Here is a 24995-nt window from a genome sequence, read left to right on the forward strand (position 1 = left end):
TCACCCCACCTCCCGCAAGCTTGTACTTCTAATCCGTGTCATACCTGGTTCCTTTGTGAGGCAACTGGGACCAGGGCCTTAAGGGTCACAACAATGGGTTTTAAAAAGCACATGCCAATTAAGTAGAAAAGGATACAGAAAATAGAAGGAGAGGCATTTTGTAATTTATTAACTTACACAGGGACCTCTTAAAGTTTTTCTTTTTATGAAAAAGAACTGAAAAATGTCAGAAGATCAGAAACTAATCAGAAATCACATACTTTAAACATTTACTACTTGCTTTTTATAGCTTTATTAACTATTACCAAGTTTCAATATGGTTCAAATAATTAAATACTGCAACTAGGACATTAAAAATACAAACTAATTTATCAAAATAATTGTATTCTGAATATTATGTACAATATTATACATTTTACATTACATAAAGGGGGTTTATACAGAAAAGGTAAGGTTTGACTTATGATTATTGGAAATCCCAAATTCATCTGAACAAAATATTCCAATGCATACACAGACAGGCAAGTGGGATAATCAAAACCATACACGGGTGTGGTTATTAAAAAATAAAATTAGATTCATACAATTATGGTAGAAAATGAAATTTGTTTTTATTAACTTGACAGTTTTTATTATAAAACCAAACACATGAATTGCATAACCTAGTCTTACATATTATAAAAATATTTATGATTGCAACTGAAATATGTCTCTATACCAAGAGAAGTTTTTGATTTTTAATTTTCTTATTTTGAGGAATTTATTATAATTCATAATCATTAAAATGCCTTATACAGAAGCAAAAAGCAGGCCCAATCTCAGAAAATAGAGGAATCATGAGGGGCAACCTTATCACCATGTATTTGACACCATGTCGTTTTGAAAAATAATTCCATTACACTGTCCAGTCTGGTGTGCCCTCAATCTCACACCTATCATGAGTATTATATACTGAGGCACAGGGCTTAGAGGGGAACAGACAGCAGTGGAGGAACCTGATACTGAAACAGGATATATCCCTAGGTGATGTCAGAAGAGACAGACTGAGAATGGTGCTCACACAGAAAACGCCACTTGTTTTTAAACGAGTCTCCCGTCCTCCAGAAAGGTTAACATGTGGATGTGTCCACACCTGATCTGAAAACCGAAGGAAACCCACCAAGTCCAGGATGCTGCCGTGAGATTTCATATCATCTCATCTTTAAAGCCAATTCCTCTCGAGCAGAACAACTGTGATTTTATGTAATGCCAGACATTTTCCTAACTGCTCTGAAAAGTCTTAAAAAACAATGCCTTTACCCTGTAAAAAAAAAAAAAATGGCTTTTCCCACCATGTGTCACTCCATCCATGGATGTCACTCCACAGATCTACAGACTGGTGAACATTCTATCAGAACCCTGCAGAAGAGGCTCCGAAGGGCAGCAGTCAGAACACTGGCCGTCTCCTTACCGGTGGGACAGCGTCTTGCAGTGCTCCCTGCTCCAAAACCTCCTATGTTATTAAAGGCAAACAGTACAACAAGGGTCAGCTAGGAGACAGAAAGGCGAGAGGTCAAAACATACACAGAATCAACACTTTCCAGCATCACAGAGTCTATAAAAAAGCGATTCAGAGACCAAGGGTTCCTTTATTGCTTTCTTCTTGGTCAGGTTTAGCTTGAATACAAAAGGAGCTCTAACCTAAGTTATCAAAATATATTCATATAAATGTAAGAGCATTTCTAATACAAAACTTTTTAAAGTCTAAATTCTTAATTTTTTTTTAATTAAATATTCTAGAGTTCAGTAGGCAGATTTAATTTTTGAGCAGCTTGATAAGAATCCACTGGTGGAGCCCTGTGTGGGGACGGGTTACATCTCAGCTCTGCGCCGTGACTTCTCTGGAACTGCAGCTCCGTCCTCCTCCCCTTCCTCCTCCTCATACTGCTCCTCCCGGCCCTCGGGGCGCTTGTCATCTCGGGCTCCCTGGTCTGCTCCACCATTGTTTTTATCATCGGCCTTGCAATGAAAAGAAAAAAGAAAAACAGAGTTGGTGACAGATAACTGCATCTGTAAAGCTACTCTCTTTTAGAGAAGGACAAGTGGAGAAGAATGACCCTAAAGTCAGCGATGCTGCCATCCCGCCTAACCTCATTCTCACAACTTTTCTGATGCCAGGTGGGCTGGGTAATGTCGGCACCTTAGAAGTGTCATCCCCCCACCCCCGGTGCCCACGGCAGGCAGACATCATCCACACACACACAGGTGCTCAGCACCGCACCGCCTCACGTACGTTGCCATCGTTTTCACCGTAGGTCTCTTCAGCATGACGCTCCAGCCCCCTTTTCTTTCCTTCGGTCAAATCTTCCTGAACCTAAAACAAACCACAGATACCATGTGACACTTCTGTCATTTGAGCACTTGCAGCAACATGTTATGGTTTCCAGAAAGTTCATTCAAAATGGCAGAAACAAACTAAACCAGAAATAAACTTGTAAATCGATAAAAGTCCAGGGTTTGACTTATCTACTGGTAAGAAGAAACGTGTAATATACCTGTTACAAAAACTGATGTGATTTATTCTGAATCTAGGACTCTTGTGTCTGAATTTCTGACACAAGAAATGAGGGTTATTAACATTTCTAGTGTTAACACCTGACAAAAATTCAGCTTATCCAATTAAAAATTCCCCTTTTCCAAATGGAAGAACTGTAGAAATCTAAAAGCTCAGACAGAATCTAAGTTCTCTGAAGGCAGGAACGGCCTCCCTTACTCAGTTTAATATCTTCAATGACTAAATGCACACCAAAAGTATTGGAATTGCTAATTAATGCAAAAACTCTTCTCTGTAAAAACACAAAATAACAGATACCACTACCTATAAACATGTCGTTGAAAACTGATGCACCTATTCTACAAGAATAAATTTATCTGGCTCACATATAGAAGAGAATACAAGCATTTCGATTTCTCCATGAAATAGCGATTCAAACTGCCTGAAATACCTATTTCTTTTCAGGGTTCTAATAGGACTTTTCTGAGGAAATTTTCCTTTCTATGTACTATTATTACTGTTTTTTTTTTTAATCTCAATTATTTATCTCAAAATGTAACCCAAAGAAAGCACCTGCACGTTTTTGTTATATTATCTCAATTTAGTGATTATATCTCACAGACATACAGGGTAAAACATTTTCTAACTTGTTAACTATTTTGAAAACAATACTTATGTCAAAAGGTTTAAGTCAGCTGAATACATTTCAAAAAACTGCTGGCCAGTTAAGTCTAATGCCATGTCCTAGTACCAGAGAAAGCCTGATGTCTTCAAGGATCATGGTATAAATGCAAATCCTCTTGAATAATAAAAATTCACACTTATTTGGGGGTATGAGGGACAGCTGTTAAAAATAACTGAGAAATGGATGAGTTATAGAGGCACTATAATGAAGCAGAAACAGAGTCAGTGCAGACCCAGCCCGGGTGAGACAGGCGTGAACTGTGGCCTCCCAGACAAGCCTTGGGTGGCAGGTGGCCAGGCAGTGGCTACAAACGGAACTCTTCAAAGATGCTTGAGGCACAGCCATGTCTTTGTGAACCTCTTCCATCTGGCCCAATACCAATTGGACGCACAGCTCTTAAACAATACTGGTGCCAAGGAGACATATTATGAGGACAGAGGCATTGGGCATATTTTGTGTTCACATTCCTGGGGGAGTGAACTGAAGATGGTGTCTCACCTGACCCCCCCAGAGGCCCGTGACATCTCTCCTGCCCAGTCACAGAGCCTCAGAGTGACACCCCATAGGACACCATTTCACGAGGCCTAATTGAAACATCATCAAATTGCTGAAGTGTGACACAACTTCTATACCCTTAGTAATGAAGACATATTATTTATAAACATGAAACGGGGTATAGTTGAGAGGGGAAAGCGGACAAGAATTGCCACGTAAGCAGCGTGGGGTGAAGGGGAATATATATAAATCAGGGGTTGGCCGATTTTTCCATGAAGAGCCAGATAGCAAGGGTTTAGGCTTTTGGGGCTATGAGGTCTCAGCTATCCAACTCCACTGCCATAGTACAAAAGCAGCAATGGACAGTCTGTAAATAAATGAGTCTGTCTGTGTTCCAGTAAAACTTCACTTCTGAAACAGGCTATAGGCCGGGGTTTGTCAACTCCTACCATGTGCTATGAAGTCAGGTAGACCTTCCCAAAATCTTGGCTATACAACTTTTTTGGCTATATAAATAATAAGGTCAATTGTTTTTATTATGAAAATCAAGTACATGCAAATAAAAGAAATCATTCAATAAATCCCTTATACGCGTTATCATCAAATTTCAAGTTATCTCAATATTGCCATATTTTCATCATCTATTATTTTTCTATCTTTTTTCTATTATTCTTAAAACTTCTGGGTGGCGCCTGTGGCTCAAGGAGTAGGGCGCCGGTCCCATATGCCGGAGGTGGTGGGTTCAAACCCAGCCCTGGCCAAAAAACCAAAAAAAAAAAAAAAAAAAACAACTAAAGACATGTAATTTTGCCCCCACGTTACAGTACACATATCTAAAAACAAGGGACATGCTCTTATAGAATGCTATTACTAATTAAATAATTCCAACATCATCAGATGTTTAATCCAGATTTATATTTTTCTAGTTGTCTTAACAAAGTCCTAATCCTCAGAGCAAGGGCTCCCTCCCCTTTCCTTCCCTTATGGATATGGATTTGCTGTCCCACAGAATGACCCACATTCTGAATTTATGTGATTCTTTACGGAATCACTTAACTCATTCCTGGAACCTCACATTTCCTATCAATGGAAATTAGCTTAGTGGTTTGAATGAATTCAGGTTCAATTTTAAAAGCAAAGCTATTTAAGGGATGATGGTGTATATTCCGTATTTTTATCACATCAGGAGACACATAGTTTGTTTTTCCCATGTTTGACAAGGCTAAGGTGAGGTGGTGAGCCCAGATGGTGACAGCCCGGTCTCCCCAGAGTCAAGTCTCCTGACCTCTGTTCATGTAATGACATCATCCTTTGCTGATTGTTGTTTAAATCAACTGCTCCAGCTGGGAGTTACAAAAAATGGTGACCTTCTAGTTCCATCACACTTCATGCACTCACAAATTTCTATAAAAACTACAACTATGGTCTGGAACTCCGGAAGAGCTGCACCACAAACTGCGATCGCCACTTGCCGGACCCACGATTGCTGCGCGCCCAGACCTGGGTAAGAGGTGCACCGCGCCAGCCGGGCCTCCACATGCTCTGACCAGGAACTCTAGGAGACACGCAATCCCCGGTCCTCCCTCCTGTACCTTACCTGCTTCCACAAAGGCCCGTTCATCTGGCCAGGGATGCTGGTAGCCGTGTGCCCCACGGAGTCCTCCCTGCCCCTGAACGGAGCCCTTCTCCTGGCCAGAGACTGCTGGAGCCTTGGGCCCTCTGTGCCAAAGTCACTGGGCGCTAGGCACTCCAAGAACTGTGTGCACCACCCCCCGCCCTGTTGCTGGATACAGGTGTGTCACACTCCGGAGCTGCTCCCACAACCAGAACTCCCTGGCTGGGGCAGACCCAGAGGAGCTACACAGGGTCACCCCCTACAAAGATCCAGCAACAATAGAGTGATCCCGCTGGGGTCTAATCTTGGAGAGACACCTCCCCAACTGAGGCAAAAGTGAAAAACAATCATGATGTGAAATCAACAGAAAAACTCTGGCAATATGAATAATCAGAGTAGATCAACTCCCCCAAGGATCAATGGGGCAGACACAGCACAAGATCCCATGTACAAACAAATAGCTGACATGTCAGAAATCAAATTCAGAATCTGGATAGCAAATAAGATCGAATTAGAATCCCAAGCAGTAACCCAAGAGATTTCTCAAGAATTCAATGAATTCAAAGACCAAATGACCAAATATTTTGACACATTGAGACAAAAATTTGCAGCCCTCAAAGATCTGAGAAACACAGTAGAATCCCTCAGTAACAGAACAGAGCAAGCAGAAGAAAGGATTTCTGACACTGAAGACAAAGCTTTTGAACGCTCCCAAACACTCAAAGAGGAAGAGAAATGAAGAGCAAAAAGGGATCATTCTCTCAGAGAGCTCTGGGATAATTCAAAGAAAACTAATATCTGTCTTAAAGGGATCCCCGAAAGTGATGAAGTGGCTTCACAAGGCACAGAGTCTCTTCTCCATGAGAATATGAAAGAGAACTTTCCAGACATGCCAAGAGATTCTGAAATTCAGATAGCAGTTTCAGAACTCCAGCATGACTCAACCCAAATAAGACATCCCCCAGACACATCATAATCAATTTCACTAAAGTTAATATGAAGGAGAAAATTCTGAAAGCAGCCAGATGAAAGAAAACCATCACCTACAAGGGGAATAATATTAGAATGACTACAGATCTCCCTGCTGAATCCTTTCAAGCTGGAAGAAGATGGTCATAGACTTTTAATCTCCTAAAACAAAATAACTTTCAACCCAGCATCCTGTACACAGCTAAACTGAGTTTCATTTAGGATGGAGAAATTAAATACTTTAATGACATTCACATGTTGAAGAAATTTGCTACAACTAAACCAGCTCTCCAGGATATTCTCAGACCCATCGTCCATAAAGACCAGCATAATCCTTCACCACAAAAGTAAACCCAACCAGAAAAATTTTGATCAAATTCCAAATTCCACAATCGCAAAAGGATTAAAAATGTCCACCAGACTCTCAAAAGGCTTATCAATATTCTCAATGAATGTCAATGGTTTAAATTGTCCTCTAAAGAGGAACAGGTGGTCTGACTGGATACAAAAACTCAAGCCAGATATCTGCTGTATACAAGAATCTCATCTTACATTAAAAGACAAATATAGACTCAAGGTGAAGAGATGGTCATCTATACTCCAGGCAAATGGAAAGCAGAAAAAAGCAGGCATTGCAACACTATTCGCAGATACAATAGGCTTTAAACCAACCAAAATAAGGAAGGATGAGGATGGACACTTCATATTTGTTAAAGGTAATAATATGATAAGATTTCAATCATTAATATTTATGCACCCAACCAGAATGCACCTCAATTTATAAGAGAAACTCTAACAGACATGAGCAACTTGATTTCTTCCAGTTCCATAGTAGCTGGAGATTTAACACCCCTTTAGCAGTGCTGGATAGATCCTCCAAAAAGAAGCTAAGCAAAGAAATTTTACATTTAACTTAATGTTCAACATCTGGACTTAACAAACACCTACAGAACATTTCATCCGAACAAAACTGAATACACATTCTTCTCATCAGCCCACTGAACATACTCCAAAATCGACCACATCTAAGCCACAAATCTAACCTCAACAAATTTTAAAAAATAGAAATTATTCCTTGAATATTCTCAGACCATCATGGAATAAAAGTTGAACTCAATAACAACAGGAATCTGTGTACCCATACAAAAACATGGAAGCTAAATAGCCTTATGCTGAAGAATAGATGGGTTAAAGATGAGATTAAAAAGTAAACAACCAAATTTTTGGAACAAAACAACAATGAAGACACGAATTATCAGAACCTCTGGGATACTGCAAAGGCAGTCCTAAGAGGGATATTTATAGCACTGCAAGCTTTCCTCAAGAAAATGGAAAGAGAGGAAGTTAATAACTTAATGGGACATCTAAAGCAACCGGAGAAGGAAGAACATCCAACCCCAAACCCAGCAGAAGAAAAGAAATAACCAAAATCAGAGCAGAATTAAATGAAATCGAAAACAAATTATACAACAGATCAATAAATCCAAAAGTTGGTTTTTGGAAAACATCAATAAAATAGATAAACCTTTGGCCAACCTAACCAAGACTAAAAGAGTAAAATCTCTAATTTCATCAATCAGAAATGGTAAAGATGAAATTAACAACAGGCCCCTCAGAAATTCAAAAATCCTTAATGAATATTACAAGAAACTTTACTCTCAGAAATATGAAAATCTGAAAGAAATCGACCAATACTTGGAAGTACGTCACCTACCAAGACTTAGCCAGAACGAAGTGGAAATGTTGAACAGGCCTGTATCAAGTTCTGAAATAGCATCAACTATACAGAATCTCCCTAAAAAGAAAAGCCCAGGACCAGATGGCTTTACGTCAGAATTCTACCAAACCTTTAAAGAAGAACTAGTACCTATATTACTAAACCTCTTCCAAAATATAGAAAAAGAAGAAATACTACCCAACACATTCTATGAAGCAAACATCACTTTGATCCCCAAACCAGGGAAAGACCCAACAAGAAAAGAAAATTATAGACCAATATCACTAATGAATATTAATGCAAAAATACTCAATAAGATCCTAACAAACAGAATCCAACAACACATCAAAAAATTATACACCATGACCAAGTGGGATTTATCCCAGGGTCTCAAGGCTGGTTCAATATACGTAAATCTATAAATGAAATACAGCACATAAACAAACTAAAAAATTAATACCATATGATTCTTTCAATTGATGCAGAAAAAGCATTTTGATAATATCCAGCATCCCTTCATGATCAGAACACTTAAGAAAATTGGTATAGAAGGGACATTTCTTAAACTAATAGAGGCCATCTACACCAAACCCACAGCCAATATCATATTGAATGGAGTTAAATTGAAATCATTTCCACTTAGATCAGGAACCAGGCAAGGTTGCCCATTGTCTCCATTGCTCTTTAACATCGTAATGGAAGTTTTAGCCATTGAAATTAGGGAAGAAAAGGCAATCAAGGGTATCCACAAAGGGTCAGAAGAGATCAAACTTTCACTCTTTGCAGATGATATGATCGTATATCTGGAAAATACCAGGGATTCTACTACAAAACTTTTAGAAGTGATCAAGGAATACAGCAATGTCTCAGGCTACAAAATTAACATTCATAAATCTGTAGCCTTTATATATACGAACAATAACCAAGCCGAAAAAACAGTCAAGGACTCTATTCCTTTCACAGTAGCAACAAAGAAGATGAAATATTTGGGAGTATACCTAACAAAGGACGTGAAAGATCTCTATAAAGAGAACTATGAAACTTTAAGAAAAGAAATAGCTGAAGATGTTAACAGATGGAAAAACATACCATGCTCATGGCTGGGAAGAATCAACATTGTTACAATGTCTATACTACCCAAAGCAATATATAATTTTAATGCAATTCCTATTAATGCTCCATTGCATATTTTAAACATCTTGAAAAAAATAATACTTCATTTTATATGGAATCAGAAAAAACCTCAAATAGCCAAAACATTACTCAGCAATAAAAACAAAGCAGGAGGAATCACACTACCAGACCTGAGACTATACTATAAATCGATGGTGATCAAAACAGCATGGTACTGGCACAAAAACAGAGAAGAAGATGTCTGGAACAGAATAGAGAACCAAGAGATGAACCCAGCTACTTACTGTTATTAGACCTTTGACAAGCCAATTAAAAACATTCAGTGGGGAAAAGATTCCCTATTTAACAAATGGTGCTGGGTGAACTGGCTGGTGATCTGTAAAAGACTGAAACTGGACCCACACCTTTCACCATTAACTAAGATAGATTCTCGCTGGATAAAAGATTTAAACTTAAGACATGAAACTATAAAAATACTTGAAGAAAGAGCAGGGAAAACTCTTGAAGGAATCGGCCTGGGTGAATATTTTTATGAGGAGGACTCCCCAGGCAATTGAAACAGTATCAAAAATACATTATTGGGACCTGATCAAACTAAAAAGGTTCTGCACAGCCAAGAACACAGTAAGTAAAGCAAGCAAACAGCCCTCAGAATGGGAGAAAATATTTGCAGGTTATACCTCCAATAAAGGTCTAATAACCAGAATCCACAGAGAACTCAAATGTATTAGCAAGAAAAGAACATGTGATCCCATCTCAGGGTGGGCAAGGGACTTGAAGAGAAACTTCTCTAAAGAAGACAGACGCACAATCTACAAACACATGAAAAAAAGCTCATCATCCTTAATCATCAGAGAAATGCAAATCAAAACTACTTTGAGATATCACCTAACCCCAGTAAGAGTAGCCCACATAACAAAATCCCAAAACCAGAGATGTTGGCATGGATGTGGAGAAAAGGGCACACTTCTACACTGCTGGTGGGAATGCACACTAATACATTCCTTCTAGAAGGATGTTTGGAGAATACTTAGAGATCTAAAAATAGACCTGCCTTTTGATCCTATAATTCCTTTACTAGGGTTATACCCAGAAGACCAAAAATCACAATATAACAAAGACATATGTACCAGAATGTTTATTGCAGCCCGCTTCATAATTCATGGAAGTTTAGTTTGTCATGGAAGAAGCCCAAGTGCCCATCGACCCACAAATGGACTAGCAAATTGTGGTACATGTATACATGGAATATTATGCAGCCTTAAAGAAAGATGGAGACTTTACCTCTTTTAGTTAACATGGATGGAGCTGGAACATATTCTTCTTAGTAAAGTATCTCAAGAATGGAAGAAAAATTATCCAGTGTACTCAGCCCTACTATGAAGCTAATTTATAGCTTTCCTATGAAGGTTATAACCCAACTATAGCACAAGACTATAGGGAAAGGGCCAAGGAAGGGGATGGGAGAGGAAGGGAGGGGGGAGGTTAGAGTGGAGGGAGAGTAATGGGTGGGGCCACACCTAGGGTGAATCTTAGAATGGGTACAGGTGAAACGTACTAAATGCAGAATACAAATGTCTACATACAATAACTAAGAAATTGCCATGAAGGCTACGTTGAACAGTTTGATGAGAATATTTCAGATTGTATATGAAACCAGCACATTGTACCCCTTGATTGCACTAATGTACATAGCTATGATTTACCAATAAAAAATAAATAAATAAATAAATAAAAACTAAACTACATAGTGACCATGCCTAGTGTACACTGACTGATTAGAATGGCCTTTAAAATCAGACTTGTGGGGGCTAAAATGTTTCTAACAATAAATAACCAGGTGTATGACCTTCAAAAATGTAACTACCCTCTACGAACCTCAAATTTCTTATCTGTAAAATAAAAGGGTTGGGTAAAGTCAATGATCTTTAATTTTCTGTGTGTGCATGTGCACCCGTGCATGTGTGACTGGGGAGTCAAAGGCCGTTTTAAGACTTTGTTTGGAAAGTCTTAGCAAATGGGACACAGATACCCAGGCAGGAGATTCACAGTTCTCAAAGCCCATCCACAGCATCCTAGGACTATTTTTCTAAAGAGTAGGATCCTGAAACATCAGCCTTAGCTGCAGGTGGGCTGGTGGGGGTGGGGGTTATTAACACCAATTCCTAGATTCAAAAACAGATAAGATCAAAATCTCCAAGAGTAAAATCTGGTCCAAGGATTTGTATTTGTCACAGACCCTTTAAGTTGATTCTTATCCACGGCTAAGACTGCAAACCACTTCCTTGAGCAGTGATGAACTGGATAGTAAGATAACCAACCACCCTTCTGTGAAATCTTTCTTCTCTCCCTTTTGGATCTTTTGTAGAAAAGTTTGTTTACTTACCAGTTGTCAATAAAATCTGATCTGAAAATCACTTTAATTTATAGAATTCACAAATGAAATTTAAAATTTTTTCCAGACATATAGAGAACAGGCTGTGAGGTACATATTGTTGTTGTAGAAAAATACATTACCCACGTTTGGGGCAAAAATAATTCTAACTTGCCTTAAAGATATCACTAAAAGAAGTAAAATGATATGAAGTTTCTAATTAATCTTTAAAACAGGCTTAGACTAATAACCAGAAGCAAATGTTACCCGTGTGTAACGTGGACACGGCGATTCCCTCTCTCTCATGCTTACCCCATTAGTATCCTGCCAAAGTGGACAAAACGCTTTGTCAAAGATTTCCCAACACTACTCTTCATTACTAATTTTTTTCCCACTGAAATCTAATGATTTAGGCATTTTAGAAATGAGCCCTGTGTGAGGAGACAGTAGTAAATGATCAAAAGAAAATAAAGCTGAGGGTAAGATGGGCTTTGGCCACCCTGCCCCTGTGTGTCTTCACAATGTTTCTTTATATAGCGAAGATGTCACAGGATGAGCCGAGACCAGAAGGCTGGACGTCAGGCAGTGGAGAACACTAGGGCCCAAGAGGTGGATGGCATGTGACAAAAAGAAGACCTCAACTCTGGCTGCAGTGATGGAGGCCACCGCTCATGGAGCAATGGATTGACAAGATCAAATCTCATTGCTTTGTAACGTATTCAACAGTAGAGGAAGCCGTTACCACCCACACAGCTCTACATGGGGTCAAATGGCCCCAGTCCAATCCCAAATTCCTCTGTGCTGACTATGCTGAGCAAGATGAGCTGGATTATCACCAGGGCTTCTTGGTGTACCATCCCTCTGAAGCTAAGACAGAGGAACAGGGGATACCTCAGCCCCTGCACCCCACACCCCCACCCCCAGTTCAGCCAACACAGCACCCCCGGGCAGAGCGGGAATGGGAAATGGAGCTGTGGGAACGAACTCCATGAGAGCGTGTGTGGGATTGGGACAAAGTTTGAGAAGGTCCCCGTTCTCCATCATGGTCCCGTGACCTCAGCCGCAAGGAACAAGCAAAGTCTAAAGAAAAGAAGAGTGATAACAAAGAGAAAGCACAGGAGGAGCCACCTGCCAAGCTGCTGGATGACCTTTTCCGAAAGACCAAGGCAGCTCCCTGCATCTATTGGCTGCCACTGACTGACAGCCAGATTGTTCAGAAGGAGGCAGAGTGGGCCGAAAGGGCCAAGGAACAGGAAAAGTGGCGAAAGGAGCAAGAAGAGGAGCAAAAAGAATGGGAAAAGGAAGCTGAGCAGCAACGGAACCAACAACTGGAGAGAGAGAAACGGGAGCACAGCCAGGAGAGGGATAGGGAGAGAGAGAGAGAAAGGGAGCGGGACAGGGGGGACCGAGATCGTGATAGAGAAAGGGACAGGGAAGAGGCAGGGAGAGGGATCGCAGAGACACCAAGCACCACAGCAGAAGCCGGAGTCGGAGCACACCTGTGAGGGACCGGGGTGGGCGCCGCTAGCAGGGAAAACACTAGGTGAGCTGCAGGAACCACCCACTCTGCCCCAGGGGTTACAGGCCACAGAGGGACATGTACAGTTTCCACCACCCTGGAACCAAGGGTCTTTCACACCACCTGTCCCCACATACCAAATGGAACAGTGGCCATCCTTCCCCCACACACATATCCTTTAACCTATCTCTTGGGACTTAGAGCCCTCTTCTCCCTCTCATTTCCCATTAAGTCTGTGGGGGGCAAGAACTAGGTTATGGAGGGAGGTGGTTGGCCATAGGGGATCAGCCAGATGCCCCAAACCTCTTTCATTTTTCCTCCATCTATCCACCTCCCTTGGCGACTCAGAGTCTCCTCTTGGGAACAGCCGGGGCCAGGACTGGGTCATCTATGAGCTAAATCAGCATCTCCTCCTGAGTCCCGGGGCCCCTGCAGCTCCCAGGCTTTTCTGTCCTGTAGCCCTTGCCTCTTGCCTACCAAGTCCCCAGTTCCACTTTATATCCACCTTTTCCAAAAATCTGACTTAGTTTTTAAAAAAAAGGAGGGTGGGGTCACAATACAAATATTTGTGCTCCAGTAATCCCAAACAACACACAAGGAATGCTTGTTAACAGCCATCATTTTTATGTCTCAAGTAACACTGCTTCGACTAAGATTTTAAGTCAGGAGAGTTCAAATTTCCTACATCACACTTGTTTTGGGTCCTCCATTACTAGAGCTCTAGTCTCTACATCATGGGCACTGTGCCTCTGAACAGGTGCGGCACTGGCCAAATGCAACTCCTCCCCAGGAGCAGATGCCGACAGAAGTTAATTCTGACTGTGGCTAGAAAGGAGGGAACCAGTGACACCCACAGGCTTGCCTCCCCATGCTTAGCTGGGGCAGCTGCAAGACTGAGTTTTGCTGGGAATTAAAAAACAATGCCTATTTTATTTATGTGATATATATTTATAGATTTGCATATGTTGAACCAACCCTGTAACCCTGGAATGAAACCAACTTGGACCATGGTGTATAGTTTTTTTGATGTATTGTCAAATTGTTTGCTAAGATCTTATTGAATATTTTTGCATCAGTATTCATTAATGACATTGGTCTATAATTTTCTTTCTTTGTTGGATCCTTTCCTGGTTTGGGGATCAGGGTGATATTTGCTTTACAAAATGTGTTGGGAAGTATTTCTTCTTGTTCTATGCTTTGGAAAAGGTTGTATAACCTGTACTAGTTCCTCTTGAAAGGTCTGATAGAATTCAGATGTGAAGCCATCTGGTCCCAGACTTTCTGTTTTGGGAGATTTTATATTGTTGATGCCCTTTCAGTGATTGGTATAGGTCTAGTCAAGATTTCTAATTCTTTCTGGTTGAGTCTAGGAAGGTGGTGTGCTTCCAGGCATTGGTCCATTTCCTTCAGATTTCCATATTTCTGGGAATAGAGTTTTTGTAGTAATCACTGAGGATTTTTTGAATTTCTGCAGTGTCTGTTGTTATTTCTCCTTATTGTTTCTGATAAATGATATTAGAGATTTTACTTTTCTGTTTCTGGTTAGGTTGGCCAAAGGTTTATCAAAAAAACAACTTTTTGTTTCACTGATCTTCTGAATGATTCCTTTGTTTTCAATTTCATTTAATTCTGCTCTAATTTTGGCTATTTCTTTTCTTCTTCAGCATTTGGGGTTGGAATATTCTTCCTTTTCCAGTTGCTTGAGGTGATCCATTAAGTTGTTGGCTTCCTCTCTTTCTGTTTTCTTGATAAAAGTTTCCAATGCTATAAATTTCCCTCTTAGAACTGCCTTTGCAGTTTCCCACAGGTTTTGATAATTTGTGTCTTCATTATCACTTTGTTCCAAAAATTTGATGATTTCCTTCCCTATCTTATCTTGTCTAATCTTGACCCAGATATCATTCAGCCTAAGATTATTTAGTTTCCCCAACTTTGACTATAAAGATTCCTGTTGCTATTGAGTTCGACTTTTATTCCATGGTGGTCCAAGAAGATACAAGGAGTAATTTCTATTCTTTTAAATTTGCTGAGGTTAGACTTGTGTCCTGAGATATGATCAATTTTGGAGGATGACCCCTGGGCTGATGACAAGAATGCATATTCAGTTTTATTAGGATGAAATGTTCCGTACAGGTCTGTTAAGTCCATTTTTTCTAGGATCAGGTTTAAGTCTAATATTTCTTTGTTTAGTTTCTTCTTAATGTATCATATAAGTAAAATAAAAAAACAAAGACCACATGATTCTCTCAATTGATGCATAAAAAGCTTTTGATAATATCCAGCATCCTTTCATGATCAGAAACATGAAAATAGGCTTATACGGGTCATTTCTTAAACTGATACAGGCCATCTACAGCAAACCCACAGCCAATATCATATTGAATGGCATAAAATTGAAAACATTTCCACTCAGATCAGAAACGAGGCAAGGATGCCCACTGTCTCCACTGCTATTCAACATAGTAATGGAAGTCTTAGCCATTGCAATGGGCAAGAGAAGGCAATCAAGGGTATCCAAATAGTGTCAGAGGAGATCAAACTCTCACTCTTCGCAGATGATATGATCTTATAACTGGAAAACCCCAGGGACCCAACTACAAAACTCTTACAAGTGATCAAGGAATACAGCAGTATCTCAGGATACAAAATCAATACTTACATATCAGTAGCTTTTATATATGCCAACAATAATCAAGCTGAAAATATAGTCAAGGACTCTATTCCTTTTACAATAGTGCCAAAGAAGATGAAATATCTGGGAATTTATCTTACATGAAAGATCTATAAAGAGAATTATGAAACTCTGAGAAAAGAAATAGCTAAAGATGTTAACAAATGGAAAAACATACCAGGCTCATGGCTGGGAAGAATCAACATTGTTAAAATGTCCATGCTATCCAAAGCAATCTATAGATTTAATGTAATATCTATTAAAGCATCATTGTCATACTTCAAAGAGCTTGAAAAAAATAGTGCTTCATTTAATATGGAATTAGAAAAAAACTGGAATAGCCAACGCATTATTCAGAAATAAAAACAAATCAGGAGGTATCACGTTACCAAACTTTAGGCTATAGTATAAATCTGTAGTGATCAAAACAGCATGGTCCTGGCATAAAAAACAATGCCTAGTTGGGCAGCACCTGTGGCTCAAAGGAGTAGGGCACTGGCCCCATATGCTGGAGGTGGCACGTTCAAGCCTTGGCCAGAAACTGCAAAAAAAGAAAAAAAAAAGAACAAAAACCAAAAAACAATGCCTAGTTCCACGCAAGTGTTGTTTCACACACACAATAACGTGTCAGCAACACAGTGTGTGCTTCTACCTACAACGGCGTCCTTTCCTTTCCCATTTTGCTACAGTCACTGAGAGCTTCATGTCTGATTACCACTAGTGCTTAAATGGTATTTGAGAACCTCCCAAAAGATGACCTGAGAATAATGGGAAAAGATGGAAAAATGCAATCATTAATCATCTCAGAAATGACCACAAAAATACAACACTGCCTGAACAAAGGACACTCAGGAGGCAGGCTGGAAACTGACAGCAGAAAGAAGAAAGCCCGTGTGGCTTCTGCTGCCAGCTCACGTGGCAACAGTCCTGAAGGGCAGGGGAGAAGCTGCAGCCCTTGTAAGAGGGGGCTGGAAAGTGGGATCAAAATGCCATATGAGTTCTGAGCAGGGAACTGGGTAAAGAGATTAGGGTCTGGAGTTGGGTGCGTCAAGAGGAAAAGAGCCCTGAAATTCAGCCGAGTTGACAGGGTGTGAGGCACAGCAGCGTTAGGGGCAGGCCTGAGTTCAGGACATCACGGGGCCAGCACAGCCTCCTCTGCCTTGCCACCATTTCTCTTTTCCTCATTCCTCTCTCTCTTTGTTTTCTATCTTTGATTCCTCTTTGGATCTCAGCATTTCACTCCTTTACCTTCACTGATCATAACAGAGATGTGAAAAGGAATCAGTAAATACCGATTAAAATTTGATGTTTACCCCTCTAAATTTTTAAAAAGAAGCCAAGGTGAACCTTTCCTCTTTTAATCCTTCAAAGATTCCTTGTATCTGACATAATGAAATAAAGTAATATTAGTCTGGACATCCTATTACAACTGAAGCCCAGGTGATTATCTTTTTCTTGCCAAATGTCTTAATATTCAGGCTGCTGGTTCCTCTAATGTTCTTTCTGATAAGACAGCGGGGTCCTGATTAGGATGAGAAAAGAGAGGATGAGAAGACTAAGCCAGCTGGAGTGCCCATGGCCAGAGATGTGGCCGGTGATTGCAGGGCAATACCGTTTTCTGTTTGCCTGGTAGAAGCACAAATTTCGGCATTAGCTCTGACAAGCTGAGACAAGCAGGAAGTGGGAGAAAGGAGACCCGGTTGGGGGACATGTGGGGGCACAGCGCACGTGCTTTCTGTTCAGGGGGCCAGTTGGGGGGGTCTGTTGGTTCATCTGCCCTATGTCCACCTTCCCGGGAGGTTTCTCAAAGGGACATATTTGTAAGATACCTAGCTGAGAAGCAGCTCTGAAACAAGGCTGTAGTTTAGTTACTGTTTTCTCATCTATGGAGAGACTACACACGGGGTGTAGGCACCATCAGTATCATACTCCCCCCCTCACTGCACCTGTCTACACAGCACACAGCACTCACCAGCTAGTCACACGTGGCACACCACATACACTGTATATACGTAGTTAACAATAACATGCCAGAAGTTTATAACAAAAATCAAACTAAGAAAGAATGTTAAGAAATTCTACCCTCATGCGTTTTATTCAACTGAGCTCCTTACCTATTTCCCTTCTCTTTTTTGTTAAATTTAATTTAAATACTGAATTACTATGAGGGAGAAGGCCAGAAGGAAAGCCATTTACAAATTAGAGGATGTTAAGTGGAATTCAGGGGACACTGAGGGGGGACCCTGAGAGGTGGGCTATAGGGGCTGTTCACAGAGTAAGTTACAGGAGCTAGTCCAGATGCCCTCAATGTGCAGAGGGGGCCAGGAGGAAATACGCTTACAAAAGATTACACAAATCTAAGTCCACCTTTCCTGGAAAGCCAAATGTCTTAAATCAAAATTTCTGGCCAAGCTGGGTGTGGTAGCATGTGCCTGTGGTCCCAGTAACTCAGGAGGCTGAAGCGGCAAGACTCCTTGCTTGAGCCCAGGAGTTTGATAACAGCTTGGGCAACATAGCAAGACTCCAAGACGCCACCTCAATTAAAAAAAAAAAAAATGCTAGTGAGAAGCTGAGGGATAGATGCTACCACTCTGCTTTTGTTAACTTCTAAGCAAACGTCTCCACTGCTACAGTCCATTTCTCCTATACATCGCCCGGGACATTTCTACAGAAGGCCTGTCTGAGGCAGCGCTGCTCATGTCTAATAAGGTCAGTGCGCTGGACGGGCAATCTGACCGGTCTTCAGGCTCAGCCCACTACCTCCTCCTCTCCCTCCTCCTGGTACTGCTCGTCCACGACATCCTCCTGCTGGTCTGGATTTCCTGCCATCTGCTGAAACAAAAGGGGAGGCTCGTGTCACTGCACATCAGAGATGCCTGTTACTGCATTCTGGGACAAAGGACAAGCCTGCCACCATGAAAAGTGCACTTTCAATGTGCCTGTGACCAGGAAATGATGAACAGTCACTCCTAACACAAAGCGGAGGAGCCCGTTACCCTTTCTCTGAGTGCAGCATGTCATTTTGCACGATGGCCTAAAACCACCAGAGCTGCAACCCTTCCGTCAGTGTGGATGGTGACTAACTATTGCATAAAGCACGCATTTATTACAATACCCTGGTTAAAGCCCCTTCCCAGCGGCACCTGCTCACCGCCAAATTCAGGCATTTATTACAATACCCTGTTTAAAGCCCCCTTCCCAGCGGCACCTGCTCACCACCAAATTCAGGCATTTATTACAATACCCTGTTTAAAGCCCCCTTCCCAGCAGCACCTGCTCACCACCAAATTCAGGCATTTATTACAATACCCTGTTTAAAGCCCCCTTCCCAGCAGCACCTGCTCACCACCAAATTCGGGCATTTATTACAATACCCCAGTTAAAGCCCCATTCCCAGGGGCACCTGCTCACCACCAAATGTTCCCCCATTTCTGTGTCCTCTTGCTTTTGATGACTTGGCTTCTGCTCTTCATTTTCATCTGGCAAATTGTCTTCTCTCACTTGCTCAGCTTCCTCAAATTCATCTTCACCTTGATTATTCGGGTCATCTGCTGGGTTTATATCCTCCACAGCTGCCCTCTGTAAAAGTTTAAAGAAAGCAACCACCACTTCAAGTTTAATTCTGTTTGAAAGGCCACACACAGGCAGAAAATGAAATCACCCTTCACCAGACCGTCCAGATCCATCCTTGCCAAGAGTCACAAGCATCGGGCATCACTGTCCAATGAGACAACTCCCGCTTTCCAGGTCAGAGGCTCATTAATCAGAATGAAGTGCACTTCTTTTCTGCAAAGGACTCCAAAGAAGTCCTTAAAAACTCTATGACACAAGTAATGTGGACGTAACTTAATAGACAACAAGAAACAAGACCTAATAAAAGTCAGAGGACCAAGGAGGCAAAAAATAAAAAAAAAATCAATAGTAATTTAGGTGGGAGATTTAGATGGGCAAATACTAACTCTTTTCACTCCTACATTGATTTTCATACAGACAAACTTCCAAGTTCAAGCAATTTTTAACACGTAAGCAGGTGAAAAGTAGCTGAAAGAAAAGTAGGCCCACAACGGAAACAACTCGAGAAGATCTGAAAAGGAGACAAGAAAAAGGCTAACTCAAAAATAAATGGTCAGTTTCTAATATGGATCACGTTTGTTTATCAGCAAACACCACCACAAAACCAAGAGACGCTGGACTGGCAAGGAATGGTAAGACAGAAGGTCTGAGCTACCCTATTAGGCAACACCCCCAGCTAGTTCTCCGTTACTGTGTTCAACAAATGCCCTTCACACATTATCAACGTGAGACTTATTTCAATTTTCCACTTAAGCTCCCAAAGCATTTTTCAAATAATACACGTCCTAACAGAGATTCAGACTTCAGCATCTAAGCAGAGCAGGAACTGGTGACGCTTGTTATGAGCTTCCCCAGTCACTCCCAGGTCACAGTGCGCCACTTGCTAAAGCCGTAAATGCTTCAGGAGACGCTGAAGCCACAGAGCGGGATCCAGTCTCTATCAGTATTCCTCAGACAAGACTCCACTTCAGTTCACTGAAGAACCTTGAGCTCACCATAGTCTCCGCTCATCTACTGTCTGGACGTCCCTGGACCGGCATTTTATTCAAGTGCAAACGATGCCTTTCCTGGGAATGTGGTGGGGGACAAATCATCACCCTCACTCTGAAGTTTAATTCTTCTACCATCTCTTGTCATAATGAATTTCCTTCAGTGCATGATCAATAATTTATATAGAAAATACAGGATAAAGTAACATATTCCTCTTTTAAAAAGTACCAAATATCTTTTTAAAAGTTCATACAAGTGTAGACACTAGCCCAACTTCAACTATGTAATAAGGGCAAGTTAACAGGCACGGTTATTACAGTCACATAATGTTAGATAAGACCAACAGAGGGGCAAGTGAGGTTAACAGTTTCTAATTAAAAGAAGGCAGGGTACAAATGCCAGTGTTTTCCCCCACGTGTTCCCCAGAACAAATAAACAGATGATGGGAAAGTAAAGCGTCAATAGCAATGGAAGCCCACAAAAGTCCCCCATCCCTCCTGTGCACACTCACGGGCTTTTGCACACTTATTTTTTTGGTCTCTTATACAAACCTGCTCTCAAGTTCCTGCTCTTTCCTGAAAATATTCCAGAGCTGGGTTCCCTGGACCATACTTCTCAAAATGCTGAAGCAGAGGCAAGGGGAAAGGTGTTCCGCCAAACCTCGGTGCAAGGTAAGTGGAAACACCGTTGCCCTCACGGGGGCGTTAGGGAGCAACAGGAAATCTCTGTGGATGATTACCCAGGAAGGACAATGACGCTCCTTTTAATCCACTGGCTCAATATAAACGGGACCCACATGATAGTGCAGACTGAATGTCTTTAACAGTGTAGTTGATTTACTGGCAAACCATAGAAGAACTAAAATGAGTGGTAAGAGTTTTCTAAGCCTACACATAAGAACAGACTCACTCAGCACCTGCATGCCTCACTTGTAGGTAGGGCCAAGGCCAGACCACACAGCTGGGCCGGAGTGTCTATTCTTTTTTGGTAAGGTTATTAAGTGTCTACTTATGTATATTGTAAAATTTCTATTTCGTGAAACCCAACAAACTCTTTTGATATTTTGAACCACATATCCCTATCCATACACAGTAGAACCTCCATAGCTGACCACACCTTTAAATTGATCTAATTTTCATAGACCAGACCTATAAGGCCTTTGATTTATTGGCCATATCCGTATGTTGACCACTTTGTTACAGTCCCTTGGACAGTCGACTACAGAGGGTCTACTGATTTTAAAGACAGTCACTGGACAGTTAGGAGACGACAGGTCACACACCACCCCTATTCCCCTAGCAGAGTGCTCGACATGCTTTGGAAGGTGAGTTTCCCTCCCCTGGTCCCCTCTTCCACCTCCACACTTGCCTTTCACCCCCCCCGCTCCCACAACCTCCACCTTTCAGAGTTTCTACATATTTCAACGTCTCTTGATTTTGCTTTTCTAGGTTTTCAATTTATTAAAAAAAAATTCCCCAGAGAAAAAATCCTGGGATTCTGTTTCTCAGAGCAACATTTCATCCCATCTCATCCCACACATGTAACATGGCTTACAGTTAGAAACACTGCTTGTATATAATTATGCAAGCCACCTTCCTTCTGTGCTGATGAAATAACAGGCATTTCTGGGGCCCAAGGCTGGGTGAGCCAACCTTTCAAGCTGCCCTCCTCCTCGCAAATCTGCAAGTGTCAGGACCAGAGGCGAGCACACTCACATCTGCCTCAGACTCGGGGTCAGCTTCTGGGGGTCCTGGTTCGCCAGGCTCATGTCTGTTTCCTGGGTCCCCTTCTGCTTCATCTTGGTGGGGGTTGTCTCTTTCATAGGCTGGCAAATAAATCAAAGGAATTAAAATCAGCCCTGCACAAATCAAATAGGAATCTTCCTTTTCAACTTAAGGAAGAGCTACAGTAGATTTCACTCTATCACCCAATCTCTCTCTGCCTCAGTTAACTCAGCATAAGTCTGTGTCTCACCTTGTCTGAATAAAGTTATATTCTTTACCCAGACTGTGTGAAAAGATGGTACAGAGGGGTGATGCTACCCCAACCTTCTAAAACAGATATTTGTAACAAAAGGTGCAATTTTCCCTCTACTGTGCAAAAAAAATATTCTCAATAAAAGAAGCCCTAGTTAATTGAACACCATTGAAATAACCACCTAAGGTTTGGTAATATCATAGGAAACAGCAAATTTCCAAAAGAAGAAATTGACAATGTTTCAGGAAATTAAAGAAAGACCAATCCCATCTGTAGAACTCAAAAATAAATACCGTCCTTTGCATATTTTTTGACATGGCCATGATAAGGACCACGTTGTCACGGCAGACACGGCACACTTTGTATGCACACATTGACTTGTGCTCTTTGAAAAAAAAAAATTCAATGAAGAGAACGGTGAGAGCACACAAAGAGAAGGACAAATAGCTTTTAAAAAGAAGATATAAGAGGAAAGGTTAAGTATATGGACAGCACGTAGCCTATAGCAAGTAATGGTACCAGGTAACTCGCCATCCTCCTGCAGGTGCACAGAGATTTGCTAAGGACGGCAGGGAACAAACTCTTCAGTCTTACTGACAGTGCAACAAAGAAAGCGTAAAATGCCTCACAGGGGACCGAAGGAAAACAATTCTTTGACTCCAAAGGCTATAAAACATCACAGCAGGTGTTAGGGAGGCTCTAGGGATCACTTTCCTGTAGACTCTTTTTAGAGACGGGTGCGTATCTAAGTGTTCATGGTGCCAGAGCGTTACCTTTGGGATCTATTACCACAGTAAACAATATTTGATAAATTACATTATCAGATGCTTACCATAAAGGAAAGCTACCATTGACTAATATTGAAAACATTTACAGAGATGTTGGAAAGACTTGCAAGGTAAGAAAACACAGAAGTTTCCCAAAGCCTGATCAGCCTACAGCAATTTGTTAGAAATAACTGTTTCGTATACAGAAAACTCAAATTATGGGAAAAGGGTTAGAGGAGAAAGAGATTATCTTGGGGAGTTTTCACTCCCAGTGTGCACGCTTTAAGAGGATTAAGAAGAATGTGAAAGCAGCAACGAGAAGACCCAGGATTCACAGAGCCCCTTACTCCAGCACGCACACAGCTCATGGGTATGATATAATATTCCCAAGAGATTTTATTAAAACATCATCTAAGAAGTCTCACCACCTCCTTCCTCTTCTTGGACTCCCTGGTCCTCGGCTCCCTGAACGATGTCATTATCCAGAGTATCATAATGACCCTGCTGCCTACAAGGGACACGGATATTATAAATTCAGTAGCATAAATTAACTGGCACAGTTTGACAAAGCTATGTCATTTACCTTTAAAGACATCAACAAACAAGATTTTCAATTTTTTTAAAGGCCATAGAAACATGCTAAAAACTTTCATGTACATGGTTGTTACGTCCCCTATATACTTTCAAAAGATCCCTTAAGAAGGTCAAACATCTTCCAGTGATGAACTTAGCACAAAGCCTGATGGGCTGTTTGGAGACCTGAACTCTCACTTTTAAGCAGAAAAAAAAAAATATATATTATTTTAAAAATTAAATATGAGGCCTTTAATTCTCAAGCAGTTGTCCTACTCTGGCTACACAAGACACGAGACGCTCAATTTCATGAGTCACAAAATACAGAAGGCTGTTTGGAGAACAGGGCAGGGTGGGCTACCTGGGCTGCTCGGAGCGCAGGGGCCGGTCCTCCTCACGCGCCACCTGCTGCACCTGGGCGGCCAGCTCCCGGGCCAGCTGCTGCTGCTGCTGTTCCTGCCGTGGCCGCCACACGTGTCCCTGCAGCTGCTGCTGGCGCAAGGCCTCCTGGTGCTCGCGTAGGCGCTGCGCCTCCTTCGCCTGCTGCACCGCCAGCCTCTGCTGCTCCAGCTGCTCCTCGTAGGCTGATCGGAATCTGGTGGCCGGCTTGGGTGAAGGGTGCGCCTGGGAAGGAGAGCTGACTCTGAGCCAGGGAAGGCTGCTCCCCTGCATTTGCTTCTCACGGCAAACCCAGGAGGTGGGGCTGGTTCATCGACACCCCCTTCTCAGGTGAAGAAGGCAGGGCACTCCCACTCCCCAACCTTCTCTGCATCACCCCTGGCTCTCTCGGCAACTCCGCTTCCCTGTCTGTTGGGACTAGTGCAGATTTTTCAATGTACTCCCTTTTCCAGTGGAACAGAGGGCCCAGAAGAAGAAAACGCTCTCAGACCGTAATTAAACCCATGTTCACAGGCTGACACAAGCAGGCACCTGGCAACCATGCACGACTCGGGCAACTGGGGGCCCAAAGCTGTGGCTAAGGCTTTTCCATGAAGAGCTAAAGACCCAGGGATGCTAATTAACTCTAGCAATATATACACTAACCCCCGGCTAAGCACCTCTAATAAATATATCAAATTCCAGACTATAGTGGAAAAGCAAAGAAGCAATTTTCCTCAAAGAAGATAGTATCTTCTGATTAAAGGAAAATCAGATATGGCAATTCAAAAAACTCTGCTTCCCTGAGATACCATCTCACCCCAGTTAAATATGTCTTTTATCATAAAGACAGGAAAAAATTGGTTCTGACAAGGATGTGGAGAGAGGGGAGCCCTTGCACACAATTATTGGGAACGTAAATTAGTGCAGCCACTATGGAGAACTGGGTGGAAGTTTCTCAAAAACCAAAAATAGAACTACCATGTGATCCAGCAATCCCATTAGTGGGCATATATCCAAAAGAA

The 24995-nt window shown here is 41.6% G+C and overlaps 1 protein-coding gene across 6 annotated transcripts in view; it reads right to left on the bottom strand.

The window, feature by feature from the left end:
- Nucleotides 1-273: 273 nt before the first annotated feature.
- Nucleotides 274-24995, bottom strand: part of GOLIM4 (golgi integral membrane protein 4) — an 89160-nt gene continuing 64438 nt past the window's right edge. For 2 of the 6 annotated variants that reach the window (XM_053599566.1, XM_053599564.1), the window contains 7 exons: nucleotides 23954-24216; nucleotides 23448-23527; nucleotides 21991-22100; nucleotides 19124-19291; nucleotides 18473-18541; nucleotides 2273-2353; nucleotides 274-1998 (listed from right to left, as the gene is read on the bottom strand). In XM_053599566.1, the coding sequence (XP_053455541.1) occupies nucleotides 1852-1998; nucleotides 2273-2353; nucleotides 18473-18541; nucleotides 19124-19291; nucleotides 21991-22100; nucleotides 23448-23527; nucleotides 23954-24216 (918 nt within the window). In that variant the 3' untranslated portion in view covers nucleotides 274-1851. Of the gene's footprint in view, nucleotides 1999-2272; nucleotides 2354-18472; nucleotides 18545-19123; nucleotides 19292-21990; nucleotides 22101-23444; nucleotides 23528-23953; nucleotides 24217-24995 lie in introns of all 6 variants that reach the window. The other 4 variants (XM_053599565.1, XM_053599561.1, XM_053599563.1 and 1 more) reach the window with 3 other exon arrangements.

The sequence above is a fragment of the Nycticebus coucang genome, chromosome 8 (genome assembly GCF_027406575.1).
Source record: "Nycticebus coucang isolate mNycCou1 chromosome 8, mNycCou1.pri, whole genome shotgun sequence".
In the NCBI taxonomy this organism is placed as follows: Eukaryota; Metazoa; Chordata; class Mammalia; order Primates; family Lorisidae; genus Nycticebus; species Nycticebus coucang.